The 20,838-nt window shown below is 45.4% G+C and overlaps 1 protein-coding gene across 2 annotated transcripts in view; it reads left to right on the forward strand.

Moving 5' to 3' along the window:
- Positions 1–1,967: 1,967 nt before the first annotated feature.
- Positions 1,968–20,838, forward strand: part of DNAJB12 (DnaJ heat shock protein family (Hsp40) member B12) — a 96,202-nt gene continuing 77,331 nt past the window's right edge. Inside the window, exon 1 of one of the 2 annotated variants that reach the window (XM_044298389.1) lies at positions 1,968–2,153. In XM_044298389.1, coding sequence (XP_044154324.1) covers positions 2,021–2,153 — 133 coding nt within the window. In that variant the 5' untranslated portion in view covers positions 1,968–2,020. The remainder of the gene's footprint in view (positions 2,154–20,838) is intronic. The other variant, XM_044298388.1, reaches the window with a different exon arrangement.

A 20,838-nucleotide genomic window follows, 5' to 3' on the forward strand; every position in this document is an offset into this window, starting at 1 on the left:
CTGTCTCTCTTCCTGCTGCTATGTCTATGGCAAGAGGCGGCACGGTGCGTGGCTTTCTCTTCATAAAGCTGATCAGTGGGAGTGCTGGACCCCCGCCGATCTGATACTGATGACCTATCCAAGTGGGAGAAAGATTAAAAGGTTTCTTCACAAATAAAAAAAAATTATAATGTAAATTCATCAGAAATCTCACCGGGGGCCCTTATCTAATCTGTGAGCGCCCCTGGCTTAGCTGTCCTTTCTTGATACTTCCTGCATATTGAGCCGGGCCTAGCACGTGACGTACCCCAGTACTGCAGTGTATTAAAGAGGTATTCCTATCTTAGACAATGGGGGCATATCGCTAGGATATGCCCCCATTGTCTGATAGGTGCGGGTCCTGCATCTATATCCAGAACGGAGCAGGGAGCACTGTGGCTGGAGGAGACTAGATTTCCCGGGGTCCGTCCACCCCCAAACGCTAATCCCAGCCTCTCCCATAGAAGATAAAGGGAGTGTGCCGGGCATGCGCGGCCCATACTCCCATTGATTTCTATGGGGCAGACGGCAATAACCGAGCCAGCGCTCGGCTATTTTCGGCGGCCCCATAGAAATGAATGGAGGGCGGCTGCACATGCGCAGTGTGCTATCCTTCACTTTCGGGGCTCCGTTCTCGATATAGGTGTGGGTCCCAGCGGTGGGACCTGCACCTATAAGACAATGGGGGCCTATCCTAGCTATAGGCCCCCATCGTCTGAGATGAGACAACCCCCTTTAAAGGGATTGTCCTGGTTCAGAGCTGAACCCAGACATACCTCCATTTCCACCCCGGCAGCCCCCCTGACTTGAGCATCCGAGCAGTTCATGTTCCGATGCTCTCCTTTGCCCTGCGTGAAATCGCACAGAGCAATGGCATTTTTCGGAGATCCAGTGACGTACAGGGGCTCTCCATGGGGCTGCCAGGAAGCCTGGTGACGTCACCGGCACTGATGGGTGGGATTTAGCGCTGCCCTAGCCAATAAACGGCTAGGGCAGCGCTAAAGCCCGCCCATCAGAGCCGGTGACGTCACCGAACACACCGCCCGGCAGTGTGTTATTGAAAGCAAGAGACCTTGCCCTGCACGATCTAGCGCAGGGCAAGGGAGCGCATCGGAGGATGAGATGCTCCAATGCTAGCCTCAGGGGGGCTGCCTGGGTGAAAATAAGGGTATGTCTGGGTTCAGCTCTGAACCCGGACAACCCCTTTAAGCCTCTCAGCGTAATGGCAGAAATGGCTTTCCGCCTGCGCCATAGCACAGGGCAGGGTTTGTCAGCTCTCCAGACATGTCTGTTTCAGTGAATGAACATATTCTCCATAAAATAACAATTCTGAGGTTCTTTGCATTGTGCTGGTCCTCTATTGCTCCTCCTAGAAATATAGGACACAATTGACAACTGAGTGTTACCAATGCGTGCGCCCCTACTCATACTGTCTAGTCAAGTATATTAGGACAAGCTATTGACAAAGGGAATGGTGGCACCCCACTGTCAACTTAGCCATACATTTCTAGGAAGAATAAGAGTGGAATGGCAAAATTCTAAGAAAATATACTCCAGCTTAGTTATTTCTGCAGAAATACCAGTATTTCCTAACACCAACCTGGCAGGAGAACTGACCAGCCGTTTATTTAAAGACAGGGTGCTGCTGTGGCACTGGCAGGAATCATAGGGTGGTAATGAGAGGTGTCACAAAAGGGGGCAGGGGTGACAAGACTAATGTAGCAAGTGTTCTATTTTTGTGAAAAAAATGTAATATGTTAAAATAGTGCAAATACATGTATAGAAAATTCTGAAAATCTGTCTAAACGTTCATTACTAAAAGCTAGTGAAGCACATGACTGGCACTGCCAAGGCACTGGCAGTAAGGTGACAGCTTTGCAGCTATTGGGCGCCTGTCGGTCTCCTGGGCCTTACAGTGTCTGACGTCATCAAGCAGCGCCAAATTCCTGATGACGCGCTTGTGGAGCGCCGCCCACCAGTTCCTATTAGCAGTGATTCCGCAATGGAATCAAACCGGGACGAGGCGGAGCGCTGTATAAGCATTGCCATACAGGCCATCAAAGTCCAGAACAATGAAAAGGCCCTGCGGTTCCTGGAGAAGGCTCAGAGATTGTTTCCCACCGACCAAGCGCGAGGTAAGGAGCGCTATAAGGAAACCGGAGATTCGACGGGTGGGGGAGAGTTGGCTCTGGGGCGCTGTTGCGTCACATCTCCTGACTGCGCATGCGCTCAGGCTGCATTTCGCGCAAAGGTTTCTGGGAGATGTAGTTTCTTGGCGGAGCAGGGATCTCTTATGTTGGCTAGGAGAGTGATTTTACATGGCAGAGCGTATTTTCTGCCGAGGCCTAGTGTCGGGCAGTGTAGTATTGTCATAAGGCGTTGGTGTATAGAACATGCGGTTATCTAGTCATGTCTGTGGTGTCCCTATTGACTACAGTGCGGAAATCTAGCTGCTGACAGCTGCATGTTGGGAACTGGGGTTTCACCACGTAGTATTGCTGGGCACTACATGTGGTAGTGCGGGTGTTCCGCTGTGTGTGAAGCCTTACTGCTTGGCCATACCTGAGGAAATCAGGTTAGGAGGCTGAATGCAGAATGACGAGCGGACTACATCCCCCACAATCCCTCACGGCCTGTGATCGGCTGACTACAGTTAAAGCCTAAAAGTGGCAGTAATATTGGCAGGCCTGAGTGTGTATAGTAGGCCTAGTCTGCACTTGACACCAATTTGGGTTGCTCAGTAGCCAGGCATGCCCACAAGAGCTGCTCAAATGTGTACCTGGAGGCTCTCAGCATATGGCCAGACTATCCTCAGCCTGAACTGGCTGATAACAGGGAACACCATATGGCAATGAATACAGCATTAAGGCCTCATTCTATCCGTTTTTGCAGTCTCGAAATCACGGATTTGGAAAACACAAATAACAGCCATGTGCACTGCGTATTTTTCCTTTGGCCCGCGGTATGTTTCAAATTCCTAGTCTTGCCAAGTGAATGGAGATGAGCTCGATACCAAGCAAAGCTGCTATACAAAGTACAGTGCTGTACTTGGTAAGCCGTGCTCACGGGAACACCAGTGCCTTCTCAAACATCTGAATGACAGGGGTCTTGGGTGTCAGACCCCCAATCAGATACTGATGACCTATCCTGAGTATTTAAATTTACAAAAGTTTAGAAGTGTTAATCATATTCATAAATATATTTTTTGTTCAATCTAAGGCCCTTATTCATCAAAATCAGTGATAAGCAGGGTGTTCTAGTGGTGTCATTTCTCACCGCTCCTGTATTCTCTCCTGCCCTTCTACTATAATCAGTGATGGGCAGGATGTTCTAGTGGTGATAATCAGTTCTCACCTCTCCTGTGTTCTCTCCTGTCCTTATACTATACTCGGGATGTTCTAGTGGTGATAGATAATCAGTCCTCACCTCTCCTGTCCTTATACTATAACCAGTGATAAGCAGGGTGTTTTAGTGGTGATAGATAATCAGTTCTCACTTTTCCTGCATTCTCTTCTATCTCTTATACTAGGTATTTTTGTGCTTCTCCAAGGTCCTTAGTTACAATGCCTGAAACTGTGCTGCGCATGCTCAGTAGTGAAGACCAAAGGAGGAAGTTCACTACTGGGCATGCCTGCAGTCATCTCAGGACTGCTATATAGAACAGGAAGAAAGTACTAAAGGGTTTCCACAGGAGCCCACAGCCTGCCTCTGCTATGGAAAGATTCATACTTAAAAGGGTTATCCGCTTTTTACTATTGATGGCCTATCCTCAGGATAGGCCATAAATATCAGATCGGTGGGGGTCCAACCCCCGGCACCACTACCGATCAGCTGTTTGAAGAGAAGGCGGTGCTCATACATACACTGCCTTCTCTGCTCTGTTTAACACATCATATATCAAGGGGAGAAAAACAGAACTGGATCGCACATCCACGATGCTATGCTTAGATCTAATTAAACTTGCTTATCAGTGCAATATTAGTGTATAGCCCCCTACACTACATGCTGTACAAGAGGCATTAGTGTACATTTTGATGAAAAGGCATAAGCCCACTCACCATGCCAAGGTTGCCTTTTTGAGTTGGACCTACTCTGACAAAAAGGCGCAGCACAATGCGGTGACAAAGCGGCACTGCCCTAGTAGGCGGCAGGACCCAGGAGTCAAACAGCAATCCTGCTGTCTGACAATGCCACCCATGACACTGGGTCCCATCAGCACAGCGCCACAAAAACAAAGGCCACCACGCAGTACTCCACCATGTGAACGGTTGCTGATAGCAGGGCTGCTGTTTGACTCCTGGGTCCTGCCGCCTACTATGGCAGTGCCGCCTTTGTCACCGCATTGTGCTGCGCCTATTTGTCAGAGTAGGTCCCACTCAAAGAGGCAACCTTGGCCTGGTGAGTGGGCTTATGCCTTTTGATCAAAATGTACACTAATGCCTCTTGTACAGGCGGCTGTACACTTTAATATTGCGCTGAGAAGCAAGTTTAATTAGATCTAAGCATAGCATGTGGATGTGTAATCCAGTTCTCCCCTTGATATATGTCTGTTTAACTCCTTTGCCGCAGCAATTTCAGTGGTGAGCAGTGTGTTTACAAGTATAGCATCCCCATTCACTTCTATGGGACCGATCTGTCTGTTCAAGTGACTACTACAGAGCCGTCTCATAGAAGTCAATGTGGACACCGTACTTGTAATTACACTGCGCTGCAATTGCTACAGCGAGCAGGTAAACAGAGCAGAGAAGGCAACGCTCGTATACCTATAGAGATATTCCTAGATTTCTTACAATTTATTAAGTGTATAACAGTGTTTTCCAGTTGAAAATGTCAGGAATTTCTGATAAATATGGTCTATGTTCTGTCTAAGATGCCTGATTACTTACATCAGGCATGCTCAACCTGCGGCCCTCCAGCTGTTGCAAAACTACAACTCCCAGCATGCCTCAACAGCCTAGAGCTATCAGCCTACAGCAGGCTATGGTGGGAGTTGTAGTTCTACAACAGCTGGAGGGCCGCAGGTTGAGCGTCCCTGACTTGGGCCTCATGCACACGACCGTTGTGTGTTTTGCGGCCCGCAAACCGCGGATCCGCAAAACACGGATGTAGAGTTGTTGCGATACCAAATTTTTTATTTGATTTTGATACTATAAAAAAGTATTATGATACTTGATAAAAATAAAATGCCAAAAAAGACGTGCATTCCTCATTTAAAAAATGGCGAATCATGCAGTTTATTTTTTTCTGTTCCAGCGTTCACCGCATAGATTTAAAAAAAATATATATATTTTAATAGTTTGGACTTTTCAGACGTGGCGATGTGATATGTTTATTTATTGTTTATATATTTTATATGTAAAATTGGGAAAGCGGGTGATTTATATTTGGGGTGTTTTTTTTACTTTTTTACAGCCCTTAGGGGCCAGAACCTGGGATCTTTTAATCCCTTGTCCTATTCACTCTAATAGAGCTCTATCAGGGTGAGTAGGATCTCACACTGTCCCTGCAGCCCTGTGCATAGTACACACAGCAGCAGGGAGCTGACCATGGCAGCCAGGGCTTCAGTAGCGTCCTGGCTGCCATGGTAACCAATTGGAGCCCCAGGATTACACTGCTGGGCTCCAATCAGAAGCTCCCACTAATGAGGAGAGGAGAGGGGACCCTGTGGTCACTGCCACCAATGATTTCAATACTGGGGGGGGGTGCACTGCGCCACCAATAATAATTAACCTTTAATACAGGAAGCGTCTGAGGGGTTAACTGCCGCTGATCGCAGCTCCCTGTCAGAGGAAGGGTGCTGGCTATATGATTCTGCTGCCGGCACCTGCCTCCTCTATTAAAAGTTAAAAAAGACCTTTCATGAGCAGGCTACATAGAGCGGCGCCCATGGATCTCCCCGCTATGCCCCCGTTACCGTCTCCTGCTCCGTATGCTAATTACTACTATCAGGAGACATCAGCTTCTCTCCTGGGCGTTCCTTCACCCTGGCTGTGACGTTCTGCGCTGCGATTGGACAGCGCTACAGCAGGGAGAAGGAACGCCCAGGGGAGAAGCTTTTTTCGTGACTTTCAATGGGTCCGTTGATAACTCGGCTAATGCACCGTTTGCCATCCGTGATCCGTGGTTCCAGTCCGTCAAAAAAATATATCCTGTCCTATTATTTTTGTGGAAAACTGTTTGCGGCCCCATTCAAGTCAATGGGACCGCTAAAAAATGCGGAGGCACACAAGATTGTTGTCAGCGTCAGTTTTTTTCCTATCATTTGCATGGCAAACCTGTCTTAGACTTTTTTTTTACATTACTTTATGTCTGGTGGTCCTTCAAAAATAACGAAAGACACGCGGAAACAAAAACGGAACAACGGAACCCCATTTTGCGGAACGGGACACAACAACCATCGTGTGCATGAGGCCTAAGTCTGGAGGGAGGTGGACCTTGCCCCCTGGCCGTGATTGACAGGCTTCTGTGTCAGCACACATACTATAACATTTCCTATTGCTCTGGCTGCCATTTTCTATTCCTCTAAACAAAATGAAGGGGACGACTAGTCTCTGGATGGGGTAAGCTGTCCGTGCTAGGAGGTGGATGAATTAGGGGTTTTGTATCACACCTCTGAATCTCGCTTGTTACTGTACGGCCACATGTAGCATAACACTTCCATCTATGTGCAAAAAATCCTCAGTGTCCAGCATCCATGCTACAGAAAGTGTTCGCCATGAAAGCTACGTGTTAGGGTACTTTCACACTAGCGTCATTCTTTTCTGGCATTTAGTTCCATCCTAGGGGCTTTCTACCGGAAAAGAACTGATCAGTTTTATCCCCATGCATTCTGAATAGGAATGTATTAGTGCCGGATCTGGCATTCAAAATACCGTAATGCCGGATCCATCCTTCCAGTCTGCCATGGGCAGACCGAAAAAAAGGTGAAAAAAATAAATGCCGGATCCGTTTTGCTGGATGACACCGGAAAGACGGATCATGCATTTTTCAGACTGATCAGGATCCTGATCAGTCTAACAAATGCCATCAGTTGGCATACGTTTTGCCGTATCCGGCAGGCAGTTCTGGCGACGGAACTGCTTGCTGGATCACTCTGCCACAAGTGTGAAAGTAGCCTTAGTTGACCCATGGAGTTTTAGGTTTTAAATTCGCAACATGTCAGGATATGCTGCAGATGTCTAGAGATTGTCTTGTCTCGGTGCTGTGGAAAGTACCCGTGGTTACATCATGCACCATTGTGCTGCCTCATTTGCAAATTTCCAATTACTTCGCAACATTTTGTTAATTATTCTGTGGGCTGCTAATTAGAAAATACACATTCCAGGGCCCCAGCTCTGAGCGTTGTCTGCTATTCCTGTCCCTTTCATGTTACTGGGTTCCCTGCATCTTCTTTTGGCGCTCGGTAAACTGTTAGATTGTACTTGCTCTGCCCCAACAGTTTGGTGAGATCCACCCTGCCCACATTTTCTTTTCTTTTTTTTTTTTAACATGAGTTTGGATTGGCAATGGAACAAAGGATTGGAAAGATTAATATTTAAAGGAAATGTGATACCAAAAATGTTTACTGTCAGTTAAAACCAGATAGTGACACACATCCTTTTTTCTAATCTGTTGTTATTATTTGATTACTGACTTTTTTTTATTCTATTTCCCGAACACGATTATGGGAGCGGCCATCTTGCCTGATGTTTTCTCAACGGCATTAAGAAAATTGCTTTACAGTAGCCCCATGGTCCATAGACACTATGGTCAGGAGGGGACCTCATTGACTTCTATGGTAGAGTTTTCTAGGCATGGAGTGTGACCTGTGCAGAGGTCATTGTACAAGGGAAGATTAGATAAGCTCTGACAGTCACCTATTGTGAATGGAGGAATCCTGTCTTATCTATACACAGAGGTGATATCATTACAGGCTGGATTAGAATGACAGATAAGCAGGTAACTGCAGTAAAGGGCTTCGTATAGACCAAGAAGTGATGCATTTTATTAGGTTTAGTGACCAGTGAAAAAACTGCAGGATTTTATGGGTTTTGTTGAACGCCTTCTGGTCCTCCACCGTACATGGTGTCTGTCACAAGTACAGCAGGTGCCATAACCCCCGGGTTTCTGCTGATTTAGATAGCAGAAGCCCAGGGGTAATGTCTGCAAACAGCGGTAATGCAGGACATAATCAAGGGCATGTAATCCCTCAGAAATCTGACCACGGCACCTGGGGGCACTTCATATACTGAATTCAGTATTCAATAATGCATACATATGAATGATAGAATACAAGATGCAATCCATTAATTGCATGTTATAGTCACCTAGGGTGACTTGAGAATTTTTATATTTTTTAAAACGTACATTTTTTTTATCCCCCCCCCCCAACCGCCTTTTTCCCTAGAATAAAAAAAAATACATAATAATAACTTCATGGGCATTGCCGTTTTAGAAAACGCTCCTATTAAAATATAAAAATATAAATCCCATACGGCAAATGGCATAATAGAAACAAAAATGACCGATTAGCCATTTTGTGTCACGTTTTTTATAAAAAGTGATCAAAAAGTCTTACACATCAAAAATGGTATCAATATAAACTACAGATCAGACCATCCCACAAAAAAAAAAGCTCAAACAGCTCCATAAATATAACTATAAAAAGGTTATGGGGGTCAGAATATAGCGATGGAAAAAAATTAATTTTGTTTCCAACGTTTTTATGTATTTTTATTTCCTCCCCAGTATTAAAACACAAAAAAAAACTTGTGCACAGGTCATTTTTAGCACATAAAGAACGCCATAAAAACAAAACATTGCATTTTTTGCCCAATTCCACCTAATTTTAGAAAATTATTTTTTTCCAGCTTCCCACTACATTGTATGCAATAGTAAATGGTGCCATTAAAAAGTACAACTTGTCTGGAACAAAAAAAGTCCTTATACGGAAACAATTATGAAAAATGAATGCGGAAAATCGCCAGTGTATGAAGGGGTTAAATATAGTTGACATGGTAAATGAAAAATAACATCATCAAAAATTCTTTAAAAATACGTTAAACATAAAAACGTGATTTAAGCAATGGGTAATGTTCAAGACCAGGGGTGTAAGTAGTGAAGCTGTGGGCCCATAGCAAACTTTTGATTAACCACCCAGTGAACACTTAAAAAAAAATTAAAAAAATTCTTAAGGCCCTATCACAGTGGCAGATCATCGCTAACAAATGTTTGTGGTAACACTCGTTAGCAACGATCTGGCGGTGTAATACGGCTGCCAATTCCCCCATGAACAAGTACATTCATTGGGTAATCGGAGTCTTTCAACATGTTTAAAAATAATCGTTTTGAATCTGTATGGGGACAAGTGATGCCATTAGCGATTGCTTGTCCCCACACTGAGCAGGAAATTGCTGCGGTCTTCCCCACCAGTGAGCAGGCGATTGCTGGGAAGGAACGCCTCCCTCCCTCCCGTCGCCTGCTACATCTGCAGGTGTAATAGGACCTTAAGACCCCTTGCAGACGAGCGAGTGTGGATTAGGTCCGGATGCGTTGTGAATGCATTCAGTGAAAAATGCGCGATTTCGCAAACAGTCATTCAGTTTTGTCTGCTATCGCGTTCAGTTTTTATCGCGCAGGTGCAGTGCGATTTATTGCGTTTTGAAAAAAACTGGTATGCAAAAAACATCTCAGCAACTATCCATGGAAAATGCATCGCATCCACACTTGGTTGTGGATGCGATGGAATTTTCACCCAGCTCCATTCACTTCTATGGGGCCAGCGTTGTGTTAACAGCCCAATTGAAATGAATGGGTCCAGATTCCGTGTGGGCGCAATGCGTTTGCATCACACATTGCACCCACGTGGAATACTCGCTCGTGTGAAAGGACCTTAGTGTCTATTCACATGTTCGCTCAACGAGGCAGAATCTAAAAGTCCGCACGGGCGCATCAGGCACAGGCCTGTGCGCACGCGCGGGATCTTTGAAAAGGAGGAGGGGGCACTGAGGAGAGCCGGAGGCGGATTTCATTACATCCAGGTGGCGCTGAAAGGATCATGGGAGGAGCTGGGCACCAACGGCGGCGGCGGAGAACGGCAGATTCAGACCTTCAGAAACGCCCTGGGCACCTTATCCAGAAGATTGACAGGTTAGATAAAAGCGATTTTTATCAAAACTAGACGGCGGATTTATCTTATAACAACCGCTTTGTAATGACAAGGGCACCATGGAGAGAACAATAGTTTTAAAAGGGGGGGTTAGAAACTGGTGACAGAGTCCCTTTAAGAATTGTTGACTTGCATAAAGCTGGCAAGGGTTATAAAAGTATCTCCGAAAGCCTTGCTGTTCATCAGTCCACGGTAAGATAAATTGTCTATAAATGGAGAAAGTTCAGCACTGCTGCTACTCTCCCTAGGAGTGGCCGTCCTGTAAAGATGACTGCAAGAGCACAGCGCAGACTGCTCAATGAAGAATCCTAGAGTGTCAGCTAAAGACTTACAAAAGTCTCTGGCATATGCTAACATCCCTGTTAGCGAATCTACGATACGTAAAACACTAAACAAGAATGGATTTCATGGGAGGATACCACACAGGAAGCCACTGCTGTCCAAAAAAATACATTGTTGCACGTTTACAGTTTGCACAAGAGCAACTGGATGTTCCACAGCAGTACTGGCAAAATATTCTGTGGACAGATGAAAACAAAGTTGAGTTGTTTGGAAGAAACACACAACACTATGTGTGGAGAAAAAGAGGCACAGCACACCAACATCAAAACCTCATCCCCACTGTGACGTATGGTGGTGGGGGCATCATGGTTTGGGGCTGCTTTGCTGCGCCAGGGCCTGGATGGATTTCTATCATCGAAGGAAAAATGAATTCCTAAGGCTGAGTTCACACAGGCGAGATTTCCGCGCGGGTGCAATGCGGGAGGTGAACGCATTGCACCCGCACTGAATCCTGAACCATTCATTTCAGTGGGTCTGTGTACATGAGCATTGCATTTCAAGCAAGTGCAGATGCAATGCGTTTTTCACTGATGGTTGCTAAGAGATGTTGTTTGTAAACCTTCAGTTTTTTATCACGCGTGTGAAAAACGCATCAAAACGCATTACACCCGCGCAGAAAAAACTGAACAGCTGAACGCAATCGCAGCCAAAAGTGACTGAACTTGCTTGCAAAATAGTGCGAGTTTCACTGAACGCATCCGGACCTAATCCGTCACGCCCGTGTGAACTCAGCCTAAGTTTATCAAGACATTTTGCAGGAGAACTTAAGGCCATCTGTCCACCAGCTGAAGCTCAACAGAAGATGGGTGTTGCAACAGGACAACGACCCAAAGCATAGAAGTAAATCAACAACAGAATGGGTTAAACAGAAGAAAATCCGCCTTCTGGAGTGGCCCAGTCAGAGTCCTGACCTCAACCCGATTGAGATGCTGTGGCATGACCTCAAGAAAGCGATTCACACCAGACATCGCAAGAATATTGCTGAACTGAAACAGTTCTGTAAAGATGAATGGTCAAGAATTACTCCTGACCGTTGTGCACGTCTGATCTGCAACTATAGGAAATGTTTGGTGGAAGTTATTGCTGCCAGAGGAGGTTCAACCAGTTATTAAATCCAAGGGTTCACATACTTTTTCCACCTGCACTGTGAATGTTTACATGGTGTGTTCAATAAAAACATGGTAACATTTAATTCTTTGTGTGTTATTAGTTTAGGCAGACTGTGATTGTCTATTGCTGTGACTTAGATGAAGATCAGATCACATTTTATGACCAATTTGTGCAGAAATCCATATCATTCCAAAGGGTTCACATACTTTTTCTTGCAACTGTATATAATTTTTTATTTTTATTTTTTGTGTACGTTAAATGTATGGAAAAAAACGTGATGTGAACCCTTCCTGACAGACTCTGCAGACTATGATGGGTTCTGTTCTGGATCCTGTCTTTTTACCAGCCAAAAAAGTCCTGCATAGAAGGCTTTTTTGTCAGGTCTTTCTGACAGAATGTGCAGCAGAGGCTCCAAACGCAGCCTCCATCGCAGATGTGAACAAGTGCAGGCCTACGTATTATGTATTTCAATTACTGCAATTTTTGTACTCCTCCACGGTTAAAAATACTATTCAAAAATGGTAAAATGAATATTTTTACTCTTCTGGAATAAATGTAGTGCGACCTCTGGCTCCTGGACAACCCCTCTGAAGGTGCCCAAACTCATTCATACTGATAATGCACCAAATCAGTTAGGAGGCATGTGCAAACCACTCTTAGGGGCTGTGTGGATTCCCCCTCCATTTTTCACAATGGAGAGCTACGTTCTATTTCTGCAACCACGTCAAGGTGCTGTGGTGGCAAATAAGTGCAGCTGCATGAGTGGCATCATGACCTCACATTGTAAAGAATGGGAGGTGGATTCCGTGCTGCTGCCCAGCAGTCAATGGACCCTAAAGGCCAGTTTACACAGCAGATCTTGCCCCCATAATTTTGGTAGTGACACAATGCCAAAATTCCAGTGTCAGTATACGCAACAGAATTTTGACTGCATCAAAATCTGCTGTGTGAAGGGGCTCTAAAGGTGGTATCAAACTGCTTTTTGTAGCATTTTATGATGCAATTTTTTGAGCCAAAGCCAGAAATGGATCCAGCAGGAAGGAGAAGTAAAATCCATGACTCCACCTTACTGCCTGTTTTATTTAGACTGGTGTGTAAAAAAATGCAGGCAAATTCTGCCCGCCGTGGAAATAATTTTACCATGTTCTTACCCCCCAGAAGTCATCTTTTCCCTCCTTCCTGCCATCAGGAAATGGTAGCTCATCAACAAGCATAGGTGTAAATAAGACCATGACTCTCGGTAGGGACCAGCAGCAGATTTCTAGGCACTTTGGTTACCCGCCTCCTGCCATTTGGCAGCACTGCTCAGTAAAACTGGCCACAATACTATGTGCGTGGTTTGCTATTGTCGGGTTACATAAGTGCAAACGTGGAGAATATTCTGCACCCCTGAGTTGTTCTGGATGGGGTCATAGATGTCATTGTAGACCTCAGGTGATGGGAGCATTCACATGATGTAGAGGTAGGCTAATGGGTTTAGTTTGGAGACAAAGGTTGGAAACGGCTTGAGTGATTTTATAGAATGTATGTGTCTGTATATACATATGTAGAACATAAATGGTGGGGGAGATAGCGGTTTATCATTCCTGCTCACTTCTATTGGAACCTTTCAGTAGCTTGGGAAAGAAGACATCCTATAACTGTGCCCCCATAATACACCGCCCTCTGCTGCAAAGACCATAGACAGGAGGAGAGAAGGGAGACGGTATGTGCACCCTGCCTGCCGTCTATTCATACAGCTGATCGGCTTGGGTGCCGGCTGTCAGACCCCCGCCGATCTGATATTGATGACCTCTCCTGTGGGTAAGTCCTCAATAGTAAAAGCCTGGTAACCCCCTTTAAAGGGGTTCCCCGGGATTTGAATACTGATGGCTTATCTTCAATGGAGGTCATCAATATCAAATTGTCAGGGATCCGACTCCTGACAACCCTGCCGTTTAGCTGTTTCATGTGGTTGCAGTGCTCCAGCCTCTTCCTAGACTATGTGACGTCACATTTATCGGTCACGCGGTCTAAAAGCAGCTCAGTCCCATTTAAGTGAATGGGGCCGAGCTGCAATACCAAGCACAGCCGCTATATAATAGAAAGCTGCGAGGAGGACGCAGCACTTGGCACCATGTCTTCATCAAACAGCTGGTGGGCAGTGGTGCCAGGAGTCGGACCTCTGCCAATCTCATATTGATGGCCTATCCTGAGGATAGGTAATCAATATGAAAATCCTGGAGAACCTCCTTAGTGCCCTAAGTGGTTATTCACACAACTGTTTTTCTTGCATGTGCAGTCCGCTTTTAAGCAGCTCACTGACCTGTGCTGTTCAGTGGGACTATTCACACCTCGTGCCTGATCCAAGAATCTCACCGCAGGGTCATTTCTTGTCCATATTTAGGGATGAGAATAGCCCTTTCTATTAATGGCATTAAGAAAAAAATTGCTGCGCATGGAGGCTATCCATGTTGGACCAAACATCGGTCATGGCTGCGAAAAAATATCAAAAATAATAATAAGCAACTTTGCCAATGGTTTCAGTGAAACCAATAGAGGATTTTTGATCAATTCGATTTACAGTGCTGCTTTTTAGTTTAGATGCGTTGGAACAGTATAAAAATGTGGGTTCATATGGTGGTCCTTTTCATATTTGCATAGCTTTCAAGTGGGAAATGCTGTTTTAGAGTTAATAATAAAATGAGATGCGTGTCTGGGTCATGTCACATTTTGGCCTCCCTATCGGGCAGCCGCTGCCTTGAATAATTAACTTGCACATTTGTTGAGTAAGGGATTACAGACGTTTGTGAATCGGCTGAATATGTGCTCTAAGCTCTGGAATGACTGGTTATATCACAGTGTGACCCACATGCAGCCCGTCCAGGTTTGGGTCTCAGGCCCCTATTGTAGCTTAGTTATTCTGTGCCATTGAGTGTGGATTTTACAGAAGTAAATGGACAAAATCACCGAAATGCTGATGTTTACAGTAGTCTGTGTTCTGCCGCTGCTGGAAGCGGCTTGTATTCTGCTGATGGCACCTGTAGGAACATGGTAGCACGGTTGGAAAATGGTTACATTACATGGGGTGCTGTTGGGCCGCTGGTTTGCTCCCCTGCAGGTTCTGTGTTGCCTTCATGGCAATCACTATGCGGGACCATTTAACAGAATCTTGCATTTCAGTCTTCATGTAGTGTTTCTCTGAATCCTGTTGTGATTAGCGCATCTACCATGCTTCTTGACAGCGCTTGAGCAGGATTTTATTGAGGGTACATTTACACAAGAGTATGAGTTTTGCGGTCTTCAAAACACAGATACCGGCCGTGTGCATTATTCATTTTGCAGAACTCACACAGCCAGCCCTATGAAGAAATGCCTAATCTTTTCCGCAATTGCGGACAAGAATAGGACATGTTCTATCTTTTTTTGCGGGGCTGCAGAACGGAAGTACAGATGTGGACAGCACACAGTGTGCTGCACCTGAGGGGTTAACTGGCGCTGATCGCAGCTCTCTGTCATAGAGGTCGGTGCCGGCTATGTGTTTCTGCATCCGGCACCCGCCTCCGGTATTTGTATTAATGGTTTAAAAACATTGGTGGGGCAGTGCACCCCCCCTCCACCCTCTTCATTGGTGGCCTTATTCAATGGAGGCCATTTTGGCACTAAAAATGATAAAAATCGAAGAGGACCCAGCATGCATGTGGAACCTACACCCCCTGAATTTCATGGTCGCTGTCATGGCACTTAACAGGTAGAACTTAGTGTTCGGTTCCCGTCTTACAGAGATCGCCTTGACGTGCGGCATTTTGTACAAAATGTATTTGCCAAGCATCTCTACTTTATTAGCATAAGCATTATAATATGTTTTTGTACTTTATTTGGTTCGCAGAGAGCTGTTGCATTATTTATTGTATTGCTTCATTGGTGGCAGCTTCTGATCGGAGCCCAGCAGTGAAGTTGTGGGGCTCCGATCGGTTTCCATGGCAGCCAGGACACTGCTGAAGCCCTGGCTGCCATGGTAAGCTCCCTGCTGCTGTGTGTACTATGCACAGGATGGCAGGGAGAGTGTGAGGTCCTAATAGAGCTGTGTCAGGTAGACAGGTTTCAGAACATTTCCTAGGGGAATTTCTGATGTCGTAGGTGTTCCTTATGGGATATTTCATGTATTTCTTCATAGTGAAGTAATACATTAACTGTTTGCTGACACTGGCAAAAAAAAATCAGTACCGAAAGCTTTACATGCCAAAATATCACGTACTGAACACAAGAGAAGCACAGCTGGCATGTTATAAAGGGCAGTCAGACAAAAATGTAAATGCAAACAACACAGTTTATTCAATTCACAGAATATACATACAAAGTTAAAGGCACAGAGGACCTGGAAAGATTAAAGGGGTTGTCTCATCATGGACAATGGGGGCATATCGCTAGGATATGCCCCCATTGTCTTATAGGTGCGGGTCCCTCCGCTGGGACCCGCACCTATATCGAGAATAGAGCCCCGCAAGGTGGTGGCTGGAGGACTCGGGTCCAGCCACCACCAAGCCGGCTCCCCATAGAAGTGAATGGGAGCGTACCGCACATGCGTGGCCCCTGCTCCCATTCATTTCTCCGGCCTCATAGAAAATAAATAGAGGGCGCATGCACAGTGCACCCTCCTTCACTTGCGGCTCTGTTCTCGCTATAGGTGCAAAGTAGTTTGAAATCAAAATCTGTAGAAAATGCCCTGTGAAATCCAAAAGGTGCTCTTTGGAATGTGGGCCCATTTGCCCACCTAGGCTGCAAAAAAGTGTCACACATCTGGTATCGCCGTACTCAGAAGAAGTAGGGCAATGTGTTTTGGGGTGTCTTTTTACATATACCCATGCTGGGTAAGAGAAATATCTCGGCAAAAGACAACTTTTCCCTTTTTTTTTTTTTTTTTTTATACAAAGTTGGCATTTGACCAAGATATTTAGCTCACCCAGCATGGGTATATGTAAAATAACACCCCCAAAACACAATGCCCAACTTCCTGAGTACGGCGATACCACATGTGTGACACTTTTTTGCAGCCTGGATGCGCAAAGGGACCCAAATTCCCTTTAGGAGGGCATTTTTAGACATTTGGATCCCAGACTTCTTCTCACGCTTTAGGGCCCCTAAAATGCCAGGGCAGTATAAATACCCCACATGTGACCCCATTTTGGAAAGAAGACACCCCAAGGTATTCAATGAGGGGCATGGCGAGTTCATAGAAAATATTTTTTTGGGCACAAGTTAGCGGTAATAGGTTTATTTTATTTTTTATTTTTTTATTTATTTTTTTCTCACAAAGTCTCCCTTTCCGCTAACTTAGGACAAAAATTTCAATCTTTCATGGACTCAATATGCCCCTCAGCGAATACCTTGGGGTGTCTTCTTTCCAAAATGGGGTCATTTGTGGGGTGTTTGTACTGCCCTGGCATTTGAGGGTCTCCGCAATCATTACATGTATTGGGCCAGCATTAGGAGTTTCTGCTATTCTCCTTTATTGAGCATACAGGTAATGCGATTTTAATTTTTTTTTTTTTTTTTTTCCCCGTTCGGCCTCTGGGCTGAAAGAAAAAATGAACGGCACAGATTTCTTCATTCGCATCGATCAATGTGGATGAAAAAATCTCTGCCAAAAAAAAAAAAAAGGAGGGGGAAGGCGTCTGCCAGGACATAGGAGCTCCGCCCAACATCCATACCCACTTAGCTCGTATGCCCTGGCAAACCCGATTTCTCCATTCACATCAATCGATGTGGATGAATAAATCATTGCTGGGATTTATTATTTTTTTTTATATACAAAGTGTTTGCCAAAGCATATGAACACCGCCGCCTCCTCAGCTCATATGCCCAGCAAACGTATCTTTTACTGCAGAGGAGAAATCTCGTCTTGCAGCGCCGCATACACCGACTTTTGTGTAATCTGACAGCAGCGCAATGCTTCTGTCAGAATGCACATCAGTGCTGCAGCTAGTCGATCGGTTGGTCCACCTGGAAGGTAAAAAAAACAGGCCGCAACGCAATAAATTTATTAACGTTATAATAACATATAAACTTTATTAAACTGAACGTTAATTTTTTTGCTTAATGGTGATTTTTTTAATTTTTTTTTTACCTTTATAGGACAAACCTCTCCTTCCCCATGGGACAATGTGCAAAGCGCAAATCGCCCAAAGATGTGGCAAAGTACATTATGCACTTTGTCCCAGGTGAAAGGAGAGGTTTGCAGCAGCTGTGTGTGAATGGGCCCTAATAGCCCTGTGTGCCTGTCCTGGTGAGATGCAATCCCTATGCTAAGTGTACCTGTGTGTGGTACTTCCGGAAACACTCCCCTAAGCATAGGGCAGGGTGGTCAGGGCAGTCAGGACAGAAATAGCGGGTGTCACGCCTTATTCCTGCTACAGGCACAACATCTTTTTCGGGGTGACGGTTGGGTTGAGGTACCAGCAACGACATTGGGGAAATGTCGCTCGTGTAGACGGCTCACTACACTGGTGGATGGGGCCATGGAACCTCCTGGATACAGGAGGTTCTCGATGATCTCTTCCTGAAATTTGAGGAAGGATCCTGTTCTCCCAGCCTTACTGTAGAGAACAAAACTATTATATGCAGCCAATTGAATCAAATATACAGACACCTTCTTATACCAGCGTCTGGTGCGTCGGGAAACTAAATACGGAGACAACATCTGGTCATTGAAGTCTACCCCTCCCATGTGAAGGTTATAGTCATGGACTGAGAGGGGCTTTTCAATGACACTGCTTGCCCGTTCTATATGTATTGTCGTGTCTGCGTGAATGGAGGAGAACATGTAAACATCACGCTTGTCTCTCCATTTCATCGCAAGCAGTTCTTCGTTACACAAGGCAGCCCTCTCCCCCCTTGCAAGACAGGTGGTAACGAGCCGTTGGGGGAAGCCCCGGTGACTAGGTCGCGCGGTGCCACAGCAGCCAATCTGTTCTAGGAACAAATGCCTGAAGAGGGGCACACTTGTGTAGAAATTGTCCACATAAAGATGGTACCCCTTGCCAAATAAGGGTGACACCAAGTCCCAGAATGTCTTCCCACTGCTCCCCAGGTAGTTAGGGCAACCGACCGGCTCCAGGGTCTGATCTTTACCCTCATAGATCCAAAATTTGTGGGTATAGCCTGTGGCTCTTTCACAGAGCTTATACAATTTGACCCCATACCGGGCGCGCTTGCTTGGGATGTATTGTTTGAAGCCAAGGCGCCCGGTAAAATGTATAAGGGACTCGTCTACGCAGATGTTTTGCTCAGGGGTATACAAATCTGCAAATTTCTGGTTGAAGTGGTCTATGAGGGGCCGAATTTTGTGGAGCCGGTCAAAAGCTAGATGGCCTCTGGGACGGGAGGTGCTGGGTCCATTCACACGTCCGTTTTTTCTTTCCTGATCTGTTCCGTTTTTTGCGGAACAGATCAGGACCAGATCTGGACCCATTCATTTTCAATGGGTCCTGGAAAAAATCGGACAGCACAATGTGTGCTGTCCGTTCCGCTGTTCCGTTCCGCATGTCCGATTTAAATATAAAACATGTCCTATTCTTTTCTGCAAAATTCGGATCCTGGTACAATACAAAGTCAATGGATCCGCAAAAAACGGAAGACATTCGGATGTCATTACGTATGTCATCCGTTTTATGCGGATTCCGTTCCTGTAAATTAAATCCTGCAAACAGAAACCTTTTTTTTTTTTTTTAAAAGAAATCCAAACAACTTTATTTGCTTATTGAAATTTATACATGTTTCAGTTTTTTGCGGATCCGCAAAAAAAACGGATGACATACGGAAACATTTTCAGGAACAACGGATCCGCAAAAAACGGACCGAAATTCGGGATATAGAAAAATACCGACGTGTGAATGTAGCCTAAAGTGCAGGAAACGCAGGATGGTCTCAAATCGTGTCCTGGACATTAGCATCAGAGAACATGGGCATGTGATGAATTGGGTTAGTGGACCAATATGACCGGAAATTCATGCTTTTTGGTTAGACCCATGTTGAGGAGAAGGCCCAGAAAAATTTTAATTTCGGAAACTTGGATGGGTTTCCACCGGAAAGACTGGGCATAAAAACTTCGCTGGTTGGCGGCTATAAATTGAGTGGCATACCGATTTGTTTTTGCCACGACTAAGGCTACTTTCACACAAGGCTGCGTTCAGAGCACATTCTGCACAGACGGATCCGCTCCTATAATGCAGACGTTCAGAACTGAAGTGTGAAAGTTGCTCAGAGCCATATTGTGTCAACTTCAAACGGATCCGTCCCCATTGACTTACATTGTAAGTCTGGACGGATCCGTTTGCCTCTGCACGTCCAGGCGGACATCCGCCTGCTGAGCGGAGGACAAACGGTGCCAGACTGATGCATTCTGAGCGGATCCGCATCCACTCAGAATGCATTAGGGCAGTACGGATGCGTTCGGGGCCGCTTGTGAGAGCCTTCAAACGGAACTCACAAGTGGAGCCCCGAACGCTAATGTGAAAGTAGCCTAAGTCCAAGAGTTCCGCAGTCAAGAACAGCTCAAAAAATCCCAAGGCCGAACCGATCTGAGCTGTCTCAACCCGTACTCCAGACTGGGCGGTGAAAGGGGGAACTAATGGTGCAGCTGAAGTTGGGGACTGCCAACCAGGGTTTGCCAGCACCTCAGGGACTCTAGGGGGTCTACGGGCCTGTCTGTGCGGTGGCTGCGACGGGGTAACTATTGCATGTGCCACCGTACCAACTTCAACTGCCCTTCTGGTGCTCGCCACTTCTCCATGTTGTACGGCAGTGCTGGTACTACAGGTCCTTCTAAAAAAATTAGCATATTGTGATAAAGTTCATTATTTTCTGTAATGTACTGATAAACATTAGACTTTCATATATTTTAGATTCATTACACACCAACTGAAGTAGTTCAAGCCTTTTATTGTTTTAATATTGATGATTTTGGCATACAGCTCATGAAAACCCCAAATTCCTATCTAAAAAAATTAGCATATCATGAAAAGGTTCTTAAACGAGCTATTAACCTAATCATCTGAATCAACAAATTAACTCTAAACACCTGCAAAAGATTCCTGAGGCTTTTAAAAACTCCCAGCCTGGTTCATTACTCAAAACCGCAATCATGGGTAAGACTGCTGACCTGACTGCTGTCCAGAAGGCCATCATTGACACCCTCAAGCAAGAGGGTAAGACACAGAAAGACATTTCTGAACGACTAGGCT

The sequence above is a fragment of the Bufo gargarizans genome, chromosome 6, assembly GCF_014858855.1.
Source record: "Bufo gargarizans isolate SCDJY-AF-19 chromosome 6, ASM1485885v1, whole genome shotgun sequence".
Classification (NCBI taxonomy): domain Eukaryota; kingdom Metazoa; phylum Chordata; class Amphibia; order Anura; family Bufonidae; genus Bufo; species Bufo gargarizans.